Source organism: Haliaeetus leucocephalus, unplaced genomic scaffold (assembly GCF_000737465.1).
Source record: "Haliaeetus leucocephalus isolate CR32 unplaced genomic scaffold, Haliaeetus_leucocephalus-4.0 Scaffold239, whole genome shotgun sequence".
NCBI lineage: Eukaryota > Metazoa > Chordata > Aves > Accipitriformes > Accipitridae > Haliaeetus > Haliaeetus leucocephalus.
Window position 1 is genome coordinate 330721 of NW_010972675.1, and position 21558 is coordinate 352278.

The 21558-nt window shown below is 37.8% G+C and overlaps 1 protein-coding gene across 1 annotated transcript; it reads right to left on the minus strand.

Moving 5' to 3' along the window:
• Window positions 1-207: 207 nt before the first annotated feature.
• ATP6V0D2 (ATPase, H+ transporting, lysosomal 38kDa, V0 subunit d2) lies at window positions 208-20734 on the minus strand. The gene is made up of 8 exons (XM_010568153.1): window positions 20539-20734; window positions 13121-13292; window positions 11059-11237; window positions 8313-8392; window positions 6394-6471; window positions 2918-3094; window positions 1479-1556; window positions 208-947 (listed from the first exon to the last, which is right to left on the minus strand). Exons 1-8 carry the CDS (start codon window positions 20666-20668, stop codon window positions 786-788), a joined length of 1056 nt encoding a protein of 351 aa, XP_010566455.1. The 5' UTR covers window positions 20669-20734; the 3' UTR covers window positions 208-785.
• Window positions 20735-21558: the final 824 nt, after the last annotated feature.

A 21558-nucleotide genomic window follows, 5' to 3' on the forward strand; every position in this document is an offset into this window, starting at 1 on the left:
GTAAAACTGATACAGACTTGGCTGGTATTTTCATTCATGTTTCATAATCTTCCCTAGTGCATACATGAAGATAGTGTCTATGGTGTCCTGGGAGGAGATATTTGTATTGCTGTGGAGTAGATCAGACACTCATGGTTTGACACTTACAGTGCTCTTCATGTGACCATAAAGGAATAAGTGAAAATATTTTCATGAAAATGAAGTTAGTTATTTACATTTAGCTGCAGAGAGGTATCACAGTTAGAAAGGTTCAGGAAGCTCTTTCTTGAGATTCCTTAAGGGGAATCTCAGGGTAACCCTAAAGTTTCTCTCTTATTTATGTATTAAGTCTATCATACAATCTTGTATGCCATGAAGAAGACCATAAGAGTAAGATAGAAGTAGTGGTTTAATTGGCCCTTTGAGAAAACCATTAATTCAAAATTAAGCCATTAATCAATTAATTAATTAATCAATCACACATCATTGATATAAAGCTTGCTTCCACAAAAGAGAAAGAATATGTATGTAAGACCTTGCAGGGAGTTTTTATTGATCTATTAAATTAAAATGGGCACAGTGGGGAACAAATCTACCAGCAAAAACTATGAATAAGCCCTTAATATTTCCTTATAAAGTACTCATATCTCTAATTGCATTACTTTTTCTTACACTGCTGTATATAATGAGCATCATTAATACAGTTTAAAACATCCAATAAGAGTTAATTTTTGAAATAAGATTTTTCTTCTTTTATATGAAATAATGCATCTTTTCAGGCATTGTAGGATTATAAATTCTCAGATTTAGAAAATTGGAATGTAGTTGTTAATTTTGGTTCTGTGTCTCTGAGAAATGCATTCAGCAATCCATACAATATTCCTGCATTCTTGTTCCTTTAACTTTACATAGGCATAAAATACTCCAAAATGAAACTGGTTGTTGAATGCAAGCACATTCAGCTTTACCTGTGGAAAAGATGAAACAAGTGTTATGATAAAATATTAAAGAAGGCAAATATGACTTTTATATGGTAGCTTTTATGATCAAGATTTCTATGTAACTTTGCAACCATGACTACATTTAGGAGTCTCTTGACTATAAATATAATTGAAATGTCATCTGTGCATTAATTTTGGTAATAGACTACAGCAACATTAGAGGTAAGTAAAGGACAGTGGTGAAACACCTTCAGTAGACCATTCAAAAGAAATTTGGTTAAGCGGTTTATATGAGATGGCTTTTGGATAGGCTATTAGGGTTGACAGTTCTATAACTAGTCTTCAGAAGAATGTCCTGGGATTTCTTTTATTTAAAAAGGTAAATCCTTCTCTTTTGATTCAGCCAAATGTTGACAGCCATAGAAATACTGTGTTCTTGAATACAAAGCTGAATAATGCCGTTTAGTAGAATCAAAAGCCTAGTATCTCATTCTTGTTTTAAATGTTATTCCAGGTGGGTAACTTTCATTTTGATATTTTAAGGTTAAAAGCTCTTACCTCATGTTCAAAAAATGCATCTTCCAGTGTCTTTTCTCCAGTGCCACTCCCTACACCTTCAAACACAGCCTTGTATTCCTAAAAGCATAGACAACCACCCAATGGAAATGAGGTACTTTTGCATTCTGTGCAGCACAGATATCTTACATTACTTTATTAATTAATCTACGTTAAGTAATCTTTCTGTATAGAAGAACTCATGTATAGATTACAGTTCTACATAAATCAAAAGCATATAGTCAGCAAAAGAAAGAAAAATCACATTTGTTCTTGTATTTCTTACCATCATTTCCTACAACTTAAAGTAATTTACTGAAGGCACTAAAAGAGACTTATTGTAGAATGACACATGACCTTTCACTCCTTTGGACAGAGAGCACTGAACTTCTTGTACAAACAGTATCCATCAGAGCCAGCACTGTAAATGGAGCCAAAACCCTGAACTCTGATCCTCACATGGCTGCTCATTTTCTTTCCACTAGTCAGCTGGATTTGCTTTATCTGCGTTAATATTGTGTCTAAATCCATTAGTCTGATATATCATCCTGGAATATCCTGCGCGGATATATTTTACTTCATTTCTTACATGTTACATTTCTGTGAAGTTTGGTTCTCTGTGTATTTATTTTGGTTTTCTGATAAAGTAGCAGTGCAGTATAGGTCTAGTACAATGGTTCCCAAATTCATCTAAATATCCCACCATCACATGAATAGACTTGCTCTGTACCACATTAGCATGGTGGTACATGTTTCTAACATTCTGCTTATGCACAGGAACAGATGTGCATCTCCAGCTTTGTTTCTTCTGTGGAAAAAAGAGTAGACCAGACGTAATTTTGTTTTGTGTACCTGCTTGGAGGTAGCTTAAATACTATAGCTAGTCAGACTACCACAGTTAATTCATAGAGCAAGTGTTGCAGATTGATTCATCTTTAATAACAGCACTAGTCGCATCAATATTAACAACTTCATCTACTTCAGTTCAATCAGTGATTTAGAGAAAACTTTTCAGAAGGGCATTTTTACGGTACACTAGCAATAAATCAGGTCTGCACTCATCTGTGACATGAATTGTTTGGTCAGCTCATTTTAAAATTACTTATGCTTTTGCTCCAAAATCTTGGAGGCAGCAGCTGTGAAGTGAAACTCAATTTGGGGAGGGTTAATGGAGTAGGAAGGGGTTTGTTTACTAGAACGTGATTTGGCCTTATTTAAACTATAAGAGGAACTTTATATTGCACTAAGGTAATAATAAGTCTTCATGTCAAAGGCCTATGATTCCATATACATCTTTATGGGTTCTCTTGTATCTTTGCTGATTTGTTTCTCTCTCAAAAATGCGTTTAACTTATGTGAACACTCTTTAAAATTTTGCTGACATCAAAAGATGTTAAGTATTTGTATCTTGGCTTTTTCTTTTAAGAAATTAGACTACATACGGCGTAGTAATCTGCAACACACTTCACTTGCTCGTAGTCATCTGCATTGGCCAACAGGTGTAAGCCTTCTGGATACAGTTTTCCACAGGTTGGATAGAGCTTCTCTCGGTCATCTTTACTCAGCTCAGTGCCAAATGAATTAATGGTGATGATAAAGGCACGTCTGTCTGCCTCAAACTTAATATGCAAAACAAAGAATAAAGAGGTGTTATTTGAGATCTCATTCTAAATTAAGCTGGGGATATGGGTTTTTTTCAGTAAGCTAAACTATGGAAACTTAAAAAAAAAGTGGACTTCAGAGCATTAGAAACATACCTTATTTTAAAAATTGTAAATCCTTATTTGCAAATACTTCTTAAATTTTAACTAGAAAATCAAACAGTGTTTTGCAAGCATAGCTTTTATTCTGTGATTTTTGTACTGAAAATATCACCTCTGCTACTTCCTCATTTCCCTACTTAGTTACATGGAGGTTGACAACAAAAATCTCCTCATGCACCCTTCTGAAGTTATGAAACAATCCTGTTATAAATAATAATAATACAGGAAAGGACCAAGAATCAATAATACTGTTCTGGGGTAACTCAGAGTGCTGTTGAGAGTAAAGATTGAATGGAAATTCTGGAAAAATCAAAATAGTTTCTGAATGCACATATTTTAAATGATAATTTAATGAAGTGGAGGGGGCTGTTTACTTGCCAAGATAAAGTTTTCAAGTGTTTCAAGTAACAGTTAATTTTTAACGCATAGAATCAAAGGCTGTATTTCTTCTGCCAGGTTTAGATGCCAGTAGTATCTGTATTTTCCCCTGCATCAGTAGGCTGAAAGTCATTCTAATGTCTAGATCTCAGGTTGTTCTTTTGTACAAGACAAAATTTAACTTGCCATTCTTACAGTATGAATTAAAAATGTAATGGTAAATAAAAATAATCTTACTCAATTCTGTCTGATTTAAATGTGGTTTTCGGTCTTGAGATCTGAATTGACTATGTTTTTATTTTCCTTTATCACTTACTTTCACGTTGTAAGAACAGCAGAGCCCTTGCTAATTGCAGGGATTATGCAGGAAAATCTTTCAAGTGAAGCATACATAGTATACACATGCTTTAGGCAGCTTGCGAAATTTCTTATGCTGTGAATGAATTTTTGAACTGTTTTAAGCAGAAAGGTACTCTTTTCTGTTGAATAATAAGACTGCAGTTGCAACATAGTTCTGCAGCTTTAGCAGTTAAGCACATACTCATAGATCCTACTCCTGTGTACTGGAACACACTGTAACAGGGACCCAGCTGCCCTTTGGCACCGACTTCAGAGTAAGGAAAATGAGTAAACAATAGAGAAACAATGAGAAGAAAATAAGTGTGCTTGAAAAGATTTCTAGCTAATGAGTAACAGGGCCAAATTTCACTTGCCTTATTAATATGAACAGGCATATCAGCCCAAGTGAAACTGTTTTGGAAGGGCAAGTGCTTTGTTTTTTTAATTTCTTAAAGCCATATAGAATCTAGCTGTTAGATTTGTAATATTTTGTTGGAAAAAAAGCATGCTCAGATGCAATTGCAACTAATGCTAGCAGGTTTGGGGCCTACTTCTGGTGGCTCCCAGTTTAAGAAAATGTGCAGGATCAATCCCATCCATACAGACCTTTCAATTCATCAAATTATTGGCACATGACATTCTCTATAGTGAGTAAGGCCATGAGGCAGTTACTTGGTGACTTAGGCCATTTGATTGCTGCAGGTAGAGGTGGAGTCATAGGGTGACCATTTCTTAAGTGCTTTAATTTCCATATGGGAAATTGAAGTAGCATGTCTCCTACTTGAGAATTAGCATGGGGCCCTAATAACAGGCACAGCACTAGCTGCAGTGCAGTCCTGCAGTTTCTTGCCAGATTCAGGGTTAAACATGCAACATTTGTTGTCCATGGTGGAAGAGAGATCGTCAGTACTTTTAATGTGGAAGGTTGGCACTGTTACTGGTGGTCAAGGAGTTGCGGAGCTAAATACCTCAGCCTCATTCTGGTAGGGTCAGGTTGGTAGTCTTACATATAAGATTACAGAATAAATAGCAAGTATTCCTTTGACTAGTTAAACTTTGGCTTTTTGTGAATTCAGCTATTATCAATCTGCTCTATGTATGTCTTCAGATTATTAAACTGTTACAGAAAACAAAATCTTCTACAGAAAAGTTTATCCTCCTAGCTGTTGACATTAGATAGGGATTTTAAAGAAGCTTATCATAGACCAAACTGTTACCACTGGTATAAAGAGAGTTTTACAACATGCTTAAACTAATGTTGGTAAGTAATCTGCTCTCAGCATGAATGTCTAGCTAAAAACAAACTTTCTGAAAAATACGAATCAACGGTGGGAAATGTCTTTACCTCTGCCAGCCAATCTCTTGATTTTTATTTTTCAGAAAAGAGTAGTCAAATACTTAATTTCTGGTCAATTTAACTTGATTAAGAATGTTTTCTTTAGAACATAAACTGAAACATTATGACCTGGTTAAATAAAATATGAAATTGCAATCCCTTTTAGGACATTGTTTCATAAGATGTAATTTAGGCTCATTCTTTTTTCAGGGGGGAGCTCGCAGGATTATTATCTCTCTCCTATAATACAGACTTCAGTGGGATGTCATCAGAATTTTATTCCATTTCCAGGATGTAAGTTTTGCCTCTCCAGAAGAAAAGACTCCTGGAAGCAAATGGGTGATCTGACTCTCAACACAGAATTGTGATACACCACTTAAAAAAAAATGGAGCTGAATGCTGAGAACTCAATTTTAGGAATTTCTGCATCTTTTATTACAGTAACAGATACAAAAATATCATTCACTATGCTGCAGGTATGCTTTGGGGAGGAGGACATTAGGAATTTGGCATGTCATGGAAAAAATAAATACTAAAGTTTTCTGAGTTGAGACAAAAATAAAACAAGCAATGTTGGACTTTTCTGTATGACACTAGTTCCAAAGGTCACTCAACTCTAACTTCAACCATCAATTTTAATAGGAGAGTAAACAAACATAATAATGCCATGAAGCTTAAAGATTATTGATTAGTATATATACAGTAATGCCAGACCTTAGCTATCCCAAATTTAATTTTGAGCTAGGAGGTGTAAGAATAATCCACTTTTTAAATTTGTCTGCATAATACAGAAAAATGTTAAGGGGCAACAATTTGAGATTAGTGAACCATTTATTCTGTTTCACTCTCTGTTATAGAAAAATATTACCTGAGAATAACTCCTCCCTGGTAATAGATTAGCTGCTTCTCTAGTCAAGAGGTAGAAGTCATCCTAGAATAAAGTCTTCATTACATCTTAGAAAAACAGTTATTATTCAGAGGAGAAGCAAACATTTGACAGATATGTTTGCAAATGGAGAGAGAAGGAACAGGAAAAACAAAATGACCTAATTATGAAAACACCGAGGAGTACTTTCATGTACAAAGACTGAATTTTTCTTACCTCAAGAATAGGTCTCATTATTTCTGCTGTAGTACCACCTTGTTTTTCACAAAACTTATAAAACGCCTCAAGATAAGACTATATGAAAGAAGAAGAGAAATATTTTAAATGCTACTTAAGACGTGGACTAGCACGGCACGTAGTCATGAACCTAATTTTTAAATACTTCCATTAACTTTGATAATTCTACCTATGAATTTAAATTCAAATATGTGCTTAATTACTTTGTTGGATTGAAAGTTGAAATACTAAAATGCAAATGTCTTGTTATTACAATATGGGTTCAAATGTTTTCAAAAATTGTTATAGGACAAATGTTTTCTTTGCTCTCTAAAGAAGGAACTTCTTGAGCTTCATTGAGCTTCCACTGCATAATAAGCAGATGGCTGAAGGAAACTCTACATTTATAGTGTGGAGGAGGGGATTTGGGAATATGCCACGGCTGTTGGGCCAGCACTATGAGGATACACAAACTAATCCCTACTGCTCTACCCTAAACCCTGGATTAGGACAGAACAGCGGACAAAGCTTCTGTAATACTGGTCTGCAGAGCCTTCTGGTCTATTAAGGATTCTGGCCTTCACACCCATTTCAAAATACCTGTGCAGGAAGGACCCTAAATATCTCAGAGATGCTGTTCCCTCTGCCTCTCTATCCCCCAAAATCCAGTTTTAGGTAACATTTATGTTACAAAAATGCACTTGCTACAACTTCACACAGTCTTGTTAAAAGAAGCTGTCACTAGCTATGCAATTTTTAAGTAGAGACATCTCAAGGGGGATCGTCTACATGGAATTATGCGTTAGGTTCTGTATAGTGCTATCTGATAGTAGATCTGAAACATAATTGATCTCATTGACAGCTGAAGCAGAGGAGAAAGCATATATTAATAATTTAGAAGTGTTTGCAGAATAATCCCCCGATACTTAGACGAGTGAGAAAAAAAAAAAATAGATTTAATAAGTGTAATTGTATGGTCATCCACAGAGGATATAAGAATCAAATCTGTATTTTATCAAATGGCAAAAGAGTGTCTAATTTAGTAGTACTCCAGAAGAATTAAAATACTTGGGCATATCTGATGTCGTTTTGAATGAGAGGAAGGAGCAGAATATTTAAGAATCTAATATTGGCTTGGGAATTTATAAATACCATTTGTAATACAAACAGAATTTTTTTTCTTTCTCCCTAGTGCAATCAGATCACTTTAAGAATACTTCCTGCAGTCTGGGGCATCCACTGTGAAAGAAAGATAACAAAGCATTTGGAGACAATATGCCAGGAGTAACCACTAACAGAATGAAATATGTATAGGCTTTAAAGAGACCACTCTAAGAATATTGACCTGTGTGCTAATATTTGTAAAGTACTTTGAAAATGCAAGGCACATGTTAGATGCCTGTCCTTACAGCAGTGTGCTGTAGCAATGCTAAAGATAATTTGAAAAGGAAGAAAATTATACAAAACCCTTACATAAAAAAAATGTTAGCTAGACTCAAAACAATTAGACCTTTTCAAATCACATCTACTTTTATAAATAAAAATAACTGTTAGCCAAGAGCCTGTCTAGGCTTACTTAGGACCTAACAGTTCTGTGGCATTTGGTGGATAACTGAGTTATTCATAAACAAATGGATCTGGGTATTAGCCTGACATCTAAAGCATTTTCATTAATGAGATATTAAATTAGAATTTGGATGCAGACCTAAAATTGGAAAACTCTCCAAACAGTAGAGTAGAAATGAAAGGAGCTGGATTTGATTCCTGGACTTGTCATCAACCAAGTGAGCTTAGACAGCTTGCTGTATCTCACCATGCTTCTGTTTCCCCATCCATAAAACAAGGTTAATGATACAGACCTCCTCTTCTGAGACACTTTGAAAAACCCCAAGTGTTACCATTATGTTGCGAGAACTTGCCTTGTACAGTTTGTTGCGCATTATTTCAATGTTCATTTCATCCAGGTCATTTTCAGACAAGCAGTCTTGAAAGAAAGCAGCTGAAAGCAGAGTTTATTATATTGCAGTATAAATCTACATGCTGATAATATGCATCTCATGTCTATTGCCATTCACCAGTGAGCAAGGGTCTGAGGTTTCTGTTGTACAAGAAAGAGGGATATAACAGAGAGGAAGAGAAATCCTCTTGATTTTCCTCTTATCCTCCTATCCCTCCTTTTTAATGAGAATCTGCTGTGAGGGGAATCAATCAGTGTTGCAGCCAGAGTCCACATCTCCAGAGAGAATCAGATGAGAAATGCTAATGAAAGCCCTAATCTTCTCTGAAGTATATGATTTGGGCATTAGGGAGATTTTCTAGTGAGGAACATGAAAGATAATTTTTGTCTTAAATCATGCAGGTATTCCACAATTGTTACGGAGAATCCTCTTTCCTATTTTCCCTCTTCCTCTTTGGGTATGTCTGCAGTGGGGGAAAGGCAACAGGTTGCAACTAGTAAGGGGCACAAGCTTTGACCTTGACATGTGCTTCCAGGTCCTCTGCAAAATGGGCTAAAGAGCATGCTTTTGAACAGGGATGGAGAAGATGAAGTTCATTTGTGCAGCTGGACTGCTTCAAAATACTGTATTCATAACTGACAGAAGTATGCCAATCCCTCACTATTCCTAAGCTATGCCAGTGGGGCAGACCAGTGCTGGCTGACCAAGGGTGTTGTCTCAGACAGTGGCAGTAGGAGATGGTATTTAGAGAGCGTGTGTGAGCCTGGCCATGTTTTATGGTCTTTTCCCTTCCTACTCTTCCAGCATTCAGGTTTTGGATAAAAAATATTAGAGGACATAGCCCTAACAGTTCCCTTTAGTATCTGTTCATAGCTCCACTGACTGTGAATTTGTCCCATCTTTTTAAAAATCTGATACTATTCTCTGCTTTTACAAACTTGTTTAGCAAAAAGATTTCCAGAAATTTACTACCAGCTGTGTAAAAAGAGTGTTTTATTTTACCTGTTTTAAAACTAGTTTTCTGCTGGGATTTGGTCTTCTAAAGGATTTGGTAAGCAACAGTTCATAGCTCACCGTGGACAAACCACTGTCCTCAGGACTTTGTAAACACTGTCCATATCTCTCTTCAGCCTTGTCCTCTCCATACTGGAGTCCAGCCTTTTTAGTCTATCTGCACATGGCAGGGCTACCCCCTTGTTCATTTTAGCTGTCCTGCTCTGTACCTTCTCTGATCTCAATGTCGGTGCCCAGGTGCTGGCAGGGAGGGCTGGAGGGCTGCAGGGCGGCCCCTGTGAGGGGAGGCCAGGGCTGCCCTGTGCCGGACACAGCCGGTTCCAGCCGGTTCCAGCTGGTTGACCCACCACTGGGCATGGCTGAGCCCATCAGCCAAGCTGGTGGCTCCTCTGGGAAAATGTGTTTAAGAAAGGGCAAAAACCACAGGATGTAGGGAGGAGGAGGGAACAGCAGAGGGAACGCCTAGGTCAGAGGAGGAGGAGGAGTTGCTCCATGGATTCCAGAGCAGGTGCTCCCTGGGGAGGACCTGCGCTGAGGCAGAGGATAAGTGTGAGGAGGAAGGAGCGGCAGAGAGAAACGGCCACGTACTGAGTGTAGACTCCCCCCGGCTCCCTGTGCTGCTCATTGCCTCTCCGAAGAGAGCGAGTGTAACCTCTGCTTATAACAAGGGGGCAAAGGAGAGGAGCCTGGAGAGAAGGCGTGGCAAAGGGGGGAGAAAAGGTGCTTTTCCTAAGCATGTAAATGTTTCTTTCTTTTCTGTTTCCCAATGCCTGGATCAATAATTAATTATATATGTATTAATCAACAATAAATCAAGTTAATTTTCCCCAAGTTGAGTCTGTTTTGCCTGCAACAGTACTTCGTAGGTGATGTCAGCCCATGAGCTCCTTTTTTCCCCTGTTTTCTTGCCACATTGTGCTGGGGGCAGGGGACAAGCGAGCAGCTGGGTGGGAGTTTGGTTTCTGTCTGGAGCCAACCCAGCATGCCTTCTTGAGAAGCAGAACCCAAAACCAATCGCAGTACTCAAGATGAGGACACACAGTGGTTTCATATACATTCAAGTACATCCAGTTCCATCTTATTCTCAGTAGCCTTTCCAGCACTGCCCCACAGCCTGTTAGTTTTTGTTCGTGTCAGCTGCTGCAGCGCATTGAGAAGGGTTTCATCCCAATTTCAGAATGCAACATTCCCAACCCTCACTCTGTTTTGATTTTAGATTTAATTCTTCAAAATAGGGATTTTCTTTGTGTTTGAATCATGCCCAAATCCCAAGAGGGAGTCTAGGTTCTACCACAACATCTAATATTTATTAGTAACTGTCTGCTTCTTGATCCTTAGTGAGGGATAGGCAAGACTTCATCTTAGATTTTTTAATTATAGATGCAGGTGTTGAAATAAAAATCTAGATGCTCTAAATCAGTGGCTACTTTGGATAGAAAAGATACCTGTTACGCTTCTTGAGTAGCCTGTTTTCTTTATGTCTGCTACCCAAGGTTGATGTAGAAGCTGTTAATAAATGTCACTAGGAAATGTCCTGAACACCACTTCAGAAGTACTTGATCCACACTTCACGTTTTGTGTTACCAAAACGCAGCATATCCAGTGGAAGACATGCTACTCCATCTGAGATATGCTTAAGATTACAGGATGAGTAGTTTCAAGAAGCAAATAACAAATAATTTAGTGTTCCTACCTAATGGTGTGTCAACCAAAATTGCATTGAACAGCTCAGTGGGGTTTGAGGCAATGCTGACTGCTTCCATTTGCTCAAAGCTCCCCAGTGGATGGCACTTGGGAACAAGTTCAGCTATGGGCCGCTGATGTAATGCGCCAGTTATTAAAAGAATTACGTTGTCAATCATATAGCTGTATCTGTATTTGAAAGAAAAAGTAAAAGAAATTTATCTCTATAATGAATTTTACTTTGAAAAAATACAAACCCAAGATTTTTTAAAATTAGTAATAATACTAAAGTCAGAAATGACCACAGTACTTGCAGGTTTGTATGTTCACTCTGAATCAATGTCTCACCAAAAACAAACAGAAGTTTTTAAGTAGCAAGTGGGTAACACAGTGCTAGTTTTAAACCCCACGACTGACTTGGATAAGAGAGATTTTTAAAGAAGGGGAAACTAAAATATGAATATAATAAGCATAACAGCTGTGAAATGTAGATTTGCTATAACAAGTGACAATGAGTGTTATCAAAAAGTAAATCACCTGAGCTAGCAGCTTCTTTAGTTTGGGATTTTGTTATTTCATGCAGACCATCTGGACAGAGAAGAAGCGCGTGGGAATGTGAGCACTAAAACTGCAGAGTTCGTGCAGATGGACCATTCTTAGGGCTTTCTTCTCACTCAGCTTTAAACATCTTTCCATGAGGAAACTAAGAACAGGTTCTCACAGCTTTCTTCTTTATCGCTAGAAGTTTTCAGCTGAAGGTTTCTATCAGCTTCTTACTAGTTTTACTGTCAGAGAGGCTGATAAGAGTTTTGTCAGTGACTTGGAAATGGGAAAGCTATTCCCTTGGGATGCTTATAAACAAGGATGCCAGTCTTCAGCTTGCATTGTTGATTCAGAACACAGCTAGAGACATATAGGGATTAATATGATCTTACACAAAATCTATGAGGGGGCTTGAGGATCTGGTGAAATGTAGTTCAATGATTTACTAATTGTGTTAAATATCTTGAACTAGTATCTCCATTATTAAAAAAACAACAGTGTGCAAAGTTTGTGCATATACGTGTACACGGGTATGTCAGTGTGAGAAAAGCCCTGCCATAATTTTCATATTTTCACTTTCATTTCCCTGAAGCAAAATGTAAACATTGTATGCCTACAGGTCACAGCTGGCCTAGGACAGTCTTTAAGATCCTGTTGATGTATTAGCCTAAAACTGGTCAACTACACTTGACCCTCCCCCCAAAAAAGATACTTTATTTTTTTGTTATGATAAAAATACTCCTTGAAAGTAAGCTGAACAATCTAGTGTTCTTGTTATAATATATTAAAAACATAATATCAAGGGGAGTAAACAGTTAGGTAAAATATCCTGCTGACATTTCACTAATCCATGTTGTTATTCTGTTATAAAGCAGATCCCTGTTCTTAAAGTTGTTTAAGCCATTCGTTTACAAGTTTTATCTGTTTATGATTGTATTGAGATCAGAACTTTCTCTTCATCTGGCATCCATCAGCACTTGTACTTTTAAAAAAAAACTACTTAGGTCTAAGTAACTTGCAATACGCAACATGAAGTCCTTCTGGTTTTAATGTTCAAATGGTGTAAAAAGTATGGTAGGTGTGTGATGTGTTGTCTTTTCCCCCTTTAAAAAGAATCTAGAACTTGCCACATGCCTAGGAATTAAATCACTGCCCTGTACATCATGAAATTGCTAATCTTGCATGAGTCACCCCCACAAACTTAAGTTTTGCAAGTTCTCTGACTTAAATGATGTTTGGAAATGGTAACTATTTTCCTCAATCTCTACCACTCCTCCTGCCACTGTACACAGAAAAAAATCTGCTTGTGTTCTTTAAAATAAGTAGTTGCAAAGACAACAGCTCCTCATATATATATATTTTCAGAACTTATATTAGCAAATAAAGTATATAAATCTTGCAGTATCAAAGTAATTTTTCTATTTTTGAAACCTAATAGAAATTCCAGTACAATGCATTTACACTGTTTTAACTTGTAACTGTGCTTTTTTTTGAGTCTGTGTGGTAAGCTATGTGGTAATGTTACTTACGTGATAAAATTCAGAAAAGTGGCAAGAGGTTCAAAGGCATGGTTTCTAAAGTAATGAAATTCCGTGAGTAGTTTTGCTTTCAGTTTATCATCGATGGTGGAAATAGTGAGAGGGCCAGTTTCGTTAGCCAAGAAGTTGCCATAGTCTGTAGTCTGTAGATGTAACTTCAGATCTGGAATTAGATTCAGGGGAGATCATGAGAAGAAACTGTCATTATATTGCCTACAAACCAAATAAAAAAAACCATTTAAAATATTAATTTCTAATATTGTATTTTCATATTAAGTTTCTGATCATACTCTATTGAAAAGGTTTTGACATAGATTTAATATAAGGTAAATGCATAATTAATGCTAATTTGTACTGCCTTCTATGAGTAAGACTTACTGCATGCCACAGGAAAGTGCAAATAATTTATGCCTTTGTCAGAAGTTTCACCAGGAGCTTTCATTTCCAGCCACACCAGGCACAGTGTTAATTACTGCTGTACCTAGGCCCTTCCCAATCAGGTTTTGATTTCAGTGATTTGCACCATTATATATCAGTTGTTTTGTCTCCTGCACTCCTATGGTCTGTTATGCATCAATAGGAATCATCCTTTAACTTTGTTAAGATCTTAATTTTTCATATGAAGCATTTAAGTCTCAGGTAAGACTATAATCTTATGTTATCAGGCTGCCTGAAGAAGAGGAGAGAACACATCTTGCCTGGCTCAGATTCTGGGCTCCAAATGGCTTTGCAGTGGAGCACTTGAAAGGGCAGAGCTAGACTCTCTTAGCATTTCTGGTTTTGCTTTGTCTGATTTATGGCTGCGACTACTAGACCCTAAGAAGCTGTTCCAGAAACCTGGGTTATCGTGACATATTCTATCTGAGCTCCTGACCCTGGTAACTGAGGAAAATGAGTTGATTAGACAACAAAGTTGAAAGAAGCGTTAGTAATATCAAAGAATTCCTTTCACAAATTTCCTCTGCTAGCCATTTTCCACCATGAGGGAAAAGTAAGAATTTGAATCAGTTCTTAGTGTTCAAAGCAATCTAACATTTCCTTCTAGAAAAGCTCCTGCTATATTGCATAATTATGTTCAAATGCTATATTAAAACTACCGTAAATTATAGATTGGGATAATGTTATATGGTTTGGGCATTCATAATGATTAGATTTCCAGATAAAATTTGAAGTGATACTTAGTGAAAAGGACAGCAAGACTCCCACTGACTGAAATAAGGGTATACCTGTAAGGGAAGTTAATATGCAGTTAGCAAGGTGTGCATTTATCAGTATAGTAGCTACCCTTTCCTATTTCCCCATGTGTATACTTTCTTAGTATGCATTAAGGTTGCCTACACTGAAACTTAAAGCAAAAGAACTAGCACATTGAGAATTCGAACTCCTACGCCTAGCACTCTAGCTTACTGAGATAGATAACCCGCAGAGTTTTCTATGCATGTTGGCTGCCATGCGAGCTCATTTTAGCAATTACAGAAACATAGAATAGTTTGGGTTGGAAGGCACCTTTAAAGGTCATCTAGTCCAACCTCTCTGCAATGAGCAGGGACATTTTCAACTAGATCAGGTTGCTCAGAGTCCCATCCAACCTGACCTTGAATGTTTCCAACCTCTCTGGGCAACCTGTTCTAGTGTTTCCCCACCTTCATCATAAAAAATTTCTTCCTTATATCTAGTCTGAATCCACCCTTTTTTAGTTTAAAACCATTACCCCTTGTCCTATCACAGCAGGCCCTACTAAAAAGTCTGTCCCCATCTTTCTTATGAGCCCCCTTTAAGTATTCAAAGGCCACAATAAGGTCTCCCCAGAGCCTTCTCTTCTCCAGGTTAAACAACCCCAACTCTCTCAGCCTTTCCTCGTAGGAGAGGTGTTCCATCCCTCTGATCATTTTTGTGGCCCTCCTCTGGATCCGCTCCAACAGGTCCATGTCTTTCCTGTACTGAGGACTCCAAAGCTGGATGCAGTACTCCAGGTGGGGTCTCACCAGAGCAGAGGGGCAGAATCACCTCCCTTGACCTGCTGGCCATGCTTCTTTTGATGCAGCCCAGGATACGGTTGGCTTTCTGGGCTGTGAGCGCACATTGTCAGCTCATGTCCAGCTTTTCATCCACCAGTACCCCCAAGTCCTTCTCCAGAGGGCTGCTCTCAATCCCTTCATCCCCCAGCCTGTACTGATACTGGGGGTTGCCCCAACCCATATGCAGGACTTTGCACCTGGCCTTGCTGAACCTTATGAGGTTCACATGGGCCCACTTCTCAAGCTTGTCCAGGTCCCTCTGAATGGCATCCTGTTCCTCAGGTGTGCCAACCACACCACTCAGCTTGGTGGTGTCTGCAAACTTGCTGAGGGTGTGCTCAATCCCACTGTCTATGTCGTTGATGAAGATATTAAACAGTACTGGTCCCAGTACAGACCCCTGAGGGACACCACTTGTCACTGGTCTCCATCTGGACATTGACCACTACTCTCTGGATGTGACCACCCAGCCAATTCCTTGTCCACAGAATGGTCCATCCATCAAGTCCATATCAGATCACGTCAACACACTATTGGATAGGATGGCCTTACTCAGCTAGCACTCTGGAACTGTTAGCATTTCTCCACATCTTCCTGCAATAGACTGAACTTATGCTACCAGCCTAAACTAATTGCTTCTTAAAATTATGTAGGTGATCACAGAACTGTTGACAAAAGAAGGCAGAGGTAATTGGTCTTTCAATGGTCAGAGCCAGATACTAGGAAATAGTCATAGTTTCAGTACAGGCTTCCATGTAGGAAGAAGAAAGAGAATCCAAATATGAAAAAAGAAAACCACTTCATTCAAGAAAGAGAGAAAGGTAAGCAAGATTAAGAGATAAATAAAAATGCAGAATTATGCCCAGAAATTAGTCTAAATATGTAAGATCAACTTTTTAAAAAATCACTAATATTTCCATATCACATCTACATTTCCTGTGAAAGCTGATAATTTTTACTTTCTGTTTTTATTGCAAAGAAGGTAAAAATACTTGGCATATGGTGGGATTAGATAATACTACCTCATTACATGCAGAAAGCTGAATTCCAGCTTTCCTCAATTCCTTTTCAGGTGAACCACTGATATCTACCTTGATATCACTACCTCACACTCTGTAAATGCATTTCAAACACAGTGGTTTTCAGGGGTTTAATACCTAAAGCAGATTGCAAAACCCAAATATCACCCCAAGTACTGAGCATTCTGAAGTGTGTTTAACATCATCATGAGAGGAACAGAAACGAAAACCACTGATTAAGAGTAGTTTAGTAAGACTCTGTTAACCTTCCTCAGGTTTCTGATTGACTGAGTGGTTTCAGAAACCATGCCCTAATGTAAGGTATGAAAAATATTAGCTAGAACACGTTAAATAGCCCCACCTGGCTCTCAGAAGCTATGGAGCAAATACTATGCCCAGGAATATTGGATTTATGATCCTGTCAGTTCCACAGCGTGCTTTATAGAAGTATTTCTTCTAAATGATTTAATAAATGCCAGCATGCATACTGTATGTAAGGAATAATATTTAACCCTGTCTCATGGCCTTGGTCAAAACAACTGAGAAAGTAGTCATCCACAAGCTCCAATACCATATAATATCAGTCAGGAATGTCATAATCAGAGTTCACACCATGACAAAGTTCAGTGCAGCTCAGAGACTGCTCTGTTGGCCTTAAATTATAGTATTCTCTTTGCTGTTGGCATAAGTAAGACCTGGGGACTAACACAGTTAACTTGTACTAGTAACATGACCTGATGATCTGGCAAGAGTAGATGGTTGAGCATTACAGGGGCCTCAGACATTCCTGTTCACCGGAACTTTTTAGTGATGGTAGCTGCTCCTTTTCTCAGGGGCTCTTGGAGACCTACACAAGACCCTGAGCTTTTTCAGCATGTCCACAAGGTCCCTAGGAAAGAAAATTCCTGTATTTCAGCTGTCAGTATTATTGCCATCCATCTGCATCATGTATTTCCTCATTCAATTATATGCAGGAAAAGCATTATGTAGGAAATGTATGACTTTAAATAATGTGATTTTAAATCACGTGATCTTACTCACAATTGAACAGCAACCGAACACAACAGTAAGTCTAAAGGGAATTATGCACAGAGGGAGACTAGTTTAAGGCAAATGCAGTTAAGACAGGAATGATGCTGATCAGAGAGTATTGCAAGAACTTGAACAAAGCATTAACCTGGTCTCTCCGCATCAAGCACATGGTGTCTTGTCTGACTCCTCACTTTGCTAGCCAACTATCCTCAGTTTCCAGTTACACTGTTATTTTAGCCGCTGTGTGCTGGTGCCTCCTGGCTCTGGCAAGTTAAGTGAACTTATTTCAGTGATGTTCGTGGGAGCAGAGCTGGGCTGCTTGTCCTTCTGTGACCTAGTCTCCCTTCTAAAGAGCGGTAGTCTTTCCATCACACAAGGAAGCAAGGAAAGGATAAAGCGCTGAATTTAATCCCCTCCCCCCCCATTTTCTACTTCAAAGACTGTCAGCAGGGTTCCTCTGGGGATCCCATTCCCCGAAACAGATGGTGACATAGGGCCAAACTAGTAGCACGCCGTGTTGCAGAGGTTTCAGCAAGTGTTGCAGCCCACAAGGTAGCTCCATGGAAATTATAATAATTCAAACAAGCCCAAAAGGATGTCTAAGTTAAGCTGAAGGCCTGTTCTCTCTGTGTGGCCCTGAACTGAGAGGACACAGTGATATCATTAAGTCTATTAGCATCGTCCTTTTTTTCTTTCCCTCTCACTGTAATACTTACTCTGTGATTACCAAGCAGATGCAAAGCACTAACCTACAGGTTTTCTTGTGGTTCTTCTGTACTGACATTATGGTTTCCCCTCCAGAGATATCAAAACCACTTTGAAATTAAAAGATCTTTTTGATTCTATTTATGGGTTACTTGGGGTGGTTTTGATTTTTTTTCTGCTTGTTTGTTTTAGCATATTTATAATATTTGTAACTTAGGCCAGTTTTTGTGGTGTGGTGCTATGCCACAGAATGCAGTAAATTTATTACCTTTTAATGTGAAGACATGAACAGAAAGCACTATCGGACAAGCACAATAGTACTACAGTACAGATCCACATGCTGGATCTTTTAATTGGAAACAAAATACAATGTATGCATAAAGCTCCATTTTTTACTTTACAGGTAAGGGTCTGTGGCTTTGATGCACTGTACGCTTGTGGTGCAAGTTTAATATTACAGCATCCTATATGTGCAGAGAGGTAAGTGTATTTAGCCTCATGTGCAAATCCAATACTTCTCATATTTTCATTATAAATATTACATTTGGTAGATAACTGGTGGGAATCTATTAGCTGTCTGAAAGAAGCAGAAAAAGTTACAATGGAGAAAGAGATGCAGCTGAACAGAGAAAAAAGGGAAGTGCTGGTGGGTAGTAGAGATGTGCTTGTAGGCAGGTTGATGAAAGTTGCTGCTTCTGTCACTGAAATAATTTGCATTCTAAAACTGAATGAACATTAGAAAGAAGAAGGTTCAAAAATAAAAAGTCACTGTTCTTTCTACTATAAATCTTATTTAGAAAAGGATTTTATTGTGATCTGTCCATCTGTTGCATGCCCTTAATAATATTCAAGGTGTTAATGTTGAATAATGTCAGAAAAGTTTGAAAACTACTTCCTGGTTGTAAAAAACTTTCTTGTAGCATGACTTCAAATTTAGATATCTTTTCTTAACTATTCTTAACTTAACATGAGCAAGTATTCTTCTGGGAAGGATGAGGGAAATCCTTTTTTCTTGTATGTTTTTAAAAATATTTAAACCTGTGTATTTTCATCTTATTCAGAAGTAACCAGGATTTTATGTTTGTTTTTTTCTTCATGGAGCCTTTGATGACACCATTTGTTGAGCTTCTCTGCAGAGACAAATGGAATAAGAGCAAGGTTTAATAATTCCGTCATTCTGTCCTTTGTGTCTTTTATAGATGTTTGAAGCTCTAGTAGCTTTTTCTGAACTCTGTATATTCATGGAGCAGGACTTTTGACTTAAACAATTAAATACAATATCAAGAGTGTCTCTAGAGTCTTTAAGTTGCATAGATCACAAATGCTAGTACAAATAGGCTACAGAAACTGTTGATTTTGTCCAGCTGACATAAGGAATAGATTTCACTTCTCAGAGTAAGTGCATATATGTGTTCTGTGTGTCTAAACTGCCATTGTATGAAATGGAGAGCTGATAGAGCTCTCCAGCTTATCAGCTGAAGTAGGTACCTGCACTTGGTCAGTTGAATAGTCTCTAGATCCCATTTGCTGTATTGACAGTCTCTTTAACCATGAGAGGAACTTTATCTTGCTGACAGGTAAATACCAATATGTGTCTATTTAAATGTAGTCGTTTTAAACTGCAAGATGATTGGCAAGCAACCTTCCCAGGCTTATGTTGTTACTATATTAATAGTTTAGACAGCCTCAAAACTCCACTGTATATGGGAATTATCAGGTTCTGCACTTCTCATTTCCCCAAATCTATTACTGCATACAGAAAGCAACCAATGGTTAAAACAGAGCAAGCTTATTATTTCTCCTTGTTCCTTTTTCAAATTAATCTAATATACTGCATGTTATAGAAATTATTTCAGTGTACAGTTATAGCTTTTATTTTGGAGTCAGGGAAAGAAACTTTATGTTCCTTTTGAAAGGTGATATTTTTTCTGTTGCGTTTTTTTTCCTGCCAAGTGTCTAGAGGTATGTCATATGATTCTTTGTATAAGTCTGTCTTCATCAGGCTGTGACCAGTCTTGGCCACAGAAAGCTGTTTTGGAAACTAGTGTGTGTTCTCTTTTTTACTGTGGCAAAGTCACCTTGAAAAATGCCTTCTTTTTTTTTTTAAAAGCTTGAGAATAGTTCAGTTTTATCTTTGTGAAGTCTAGTTTTCTCTTCCTGGTAAGTAAAATGTCCCCCACTGTCATAAAACTCATGAAGTAATGAAGTACTAAAATTATATCTTTTATAGAGAAACTCAGAGACAAATGGTAAGTTTTTAATAAGATTTGGGGAACTATTTTATCCAGCTGAAATGGTATGAAACTTCTACACTTGAACAGTTCTATAGCATGGTTAAAATCTGTGAGAAAGTTACCAGTCTCCATAGGAACTCTATGGATGAGATTTCCAAATCTTATCAGTAAACTGGAAAATCCCATCATCTGGATTGCTTTGCAAATCACAGTCTGTACAATCCTAGGGTAATTTCTATGGAAAGCTATTAAGTTAAATATGAGAACAGTTCTTCAAAGGACGTCCAGGGTTATCTCTGGTTTTTAAGATAAGCTCTCAGTACTTCAGTCTTTTACCTTCCCTTCTTCAAAGGTCTAAGCAACAGTATTTCTTCCTAAATAAAAAAACCCAGCAGACTTACCTTCTAGTGTCTCACACTGTGCTAAATTGACATAGTCCGCACTTGTCAAGATCCCAGCTTTGAACCCTCGGACCAGACCCTCCAAGTAGCCATGGTCCACATTGAAGTAAAACTCTGAGTATCCTGGCATGGAGAAAAGGAGATTTAATCTCTCCGCTGGATATTTGATGGTACTAAGTATCTGCCACCAACTGTTTTCCTCCTCTTTGGAAGGGGTGACAAATAGTCACTGATTTCCTGCCAGCCTATGATTGTGTTCTACCAACTGGTTTCTTCCTGTTTCTTGCTCCTACTGTAGTTCCAGTATAGTTCATGCTTACACAACAGCCAGCCAGCAAATCCACCTCCCTCCTGTCAGAGTCAGAAAATGAACCTATTATTGTTGAAAGAGAAGCCAAAAAGGAAGTATAAGATTTAACCATTCCTTACAGGAGTGCTCTGTACTGATTGGAGAATGATAAAGTATATTACAATGCTTGATAGCATTTTCGCATTTCCTAAATGTATTATAAACAGGAAGTTATCTATGAATACCTATTGAAAAATATTTCTGCACTAAAATGGTGGGCTGTGGTAGAAAATAGCCTATTCAAGGAACTTAGGCGGGGTTTTAGTGTCTCTGTATACCTTTTGGTTTTGAACATTTTTGATTGCTGGAAATTTTCTGCTGCTCGTCTCTATCATGCCCATAGGTGAAATGTCTTTGAAGGGTTTGACTTTCATTAGCCTTTAAAATGAGTATCCAGAACTGACCTCAGAACTATAGTTTGTCCAAGTTCCAATCAAAATACTCTGGTTATATTCATTAAGATGTAGAAATAACTCATATTTTTCCTCCTACAAAATAAAGATTATAAAAACAGGAATCTTGATTTCAATAATGCAAATTTAGAGCCTTTTTAGACTTCCTGATTTTGATTCAATTTAAACTCAAAACTGCTAAATCTATCAGTGACTTTTATACTGAACTGTTAAGTCTGCCACCTTTCAGATTGAGATGCCCCAGAGCTGATGGTTCAA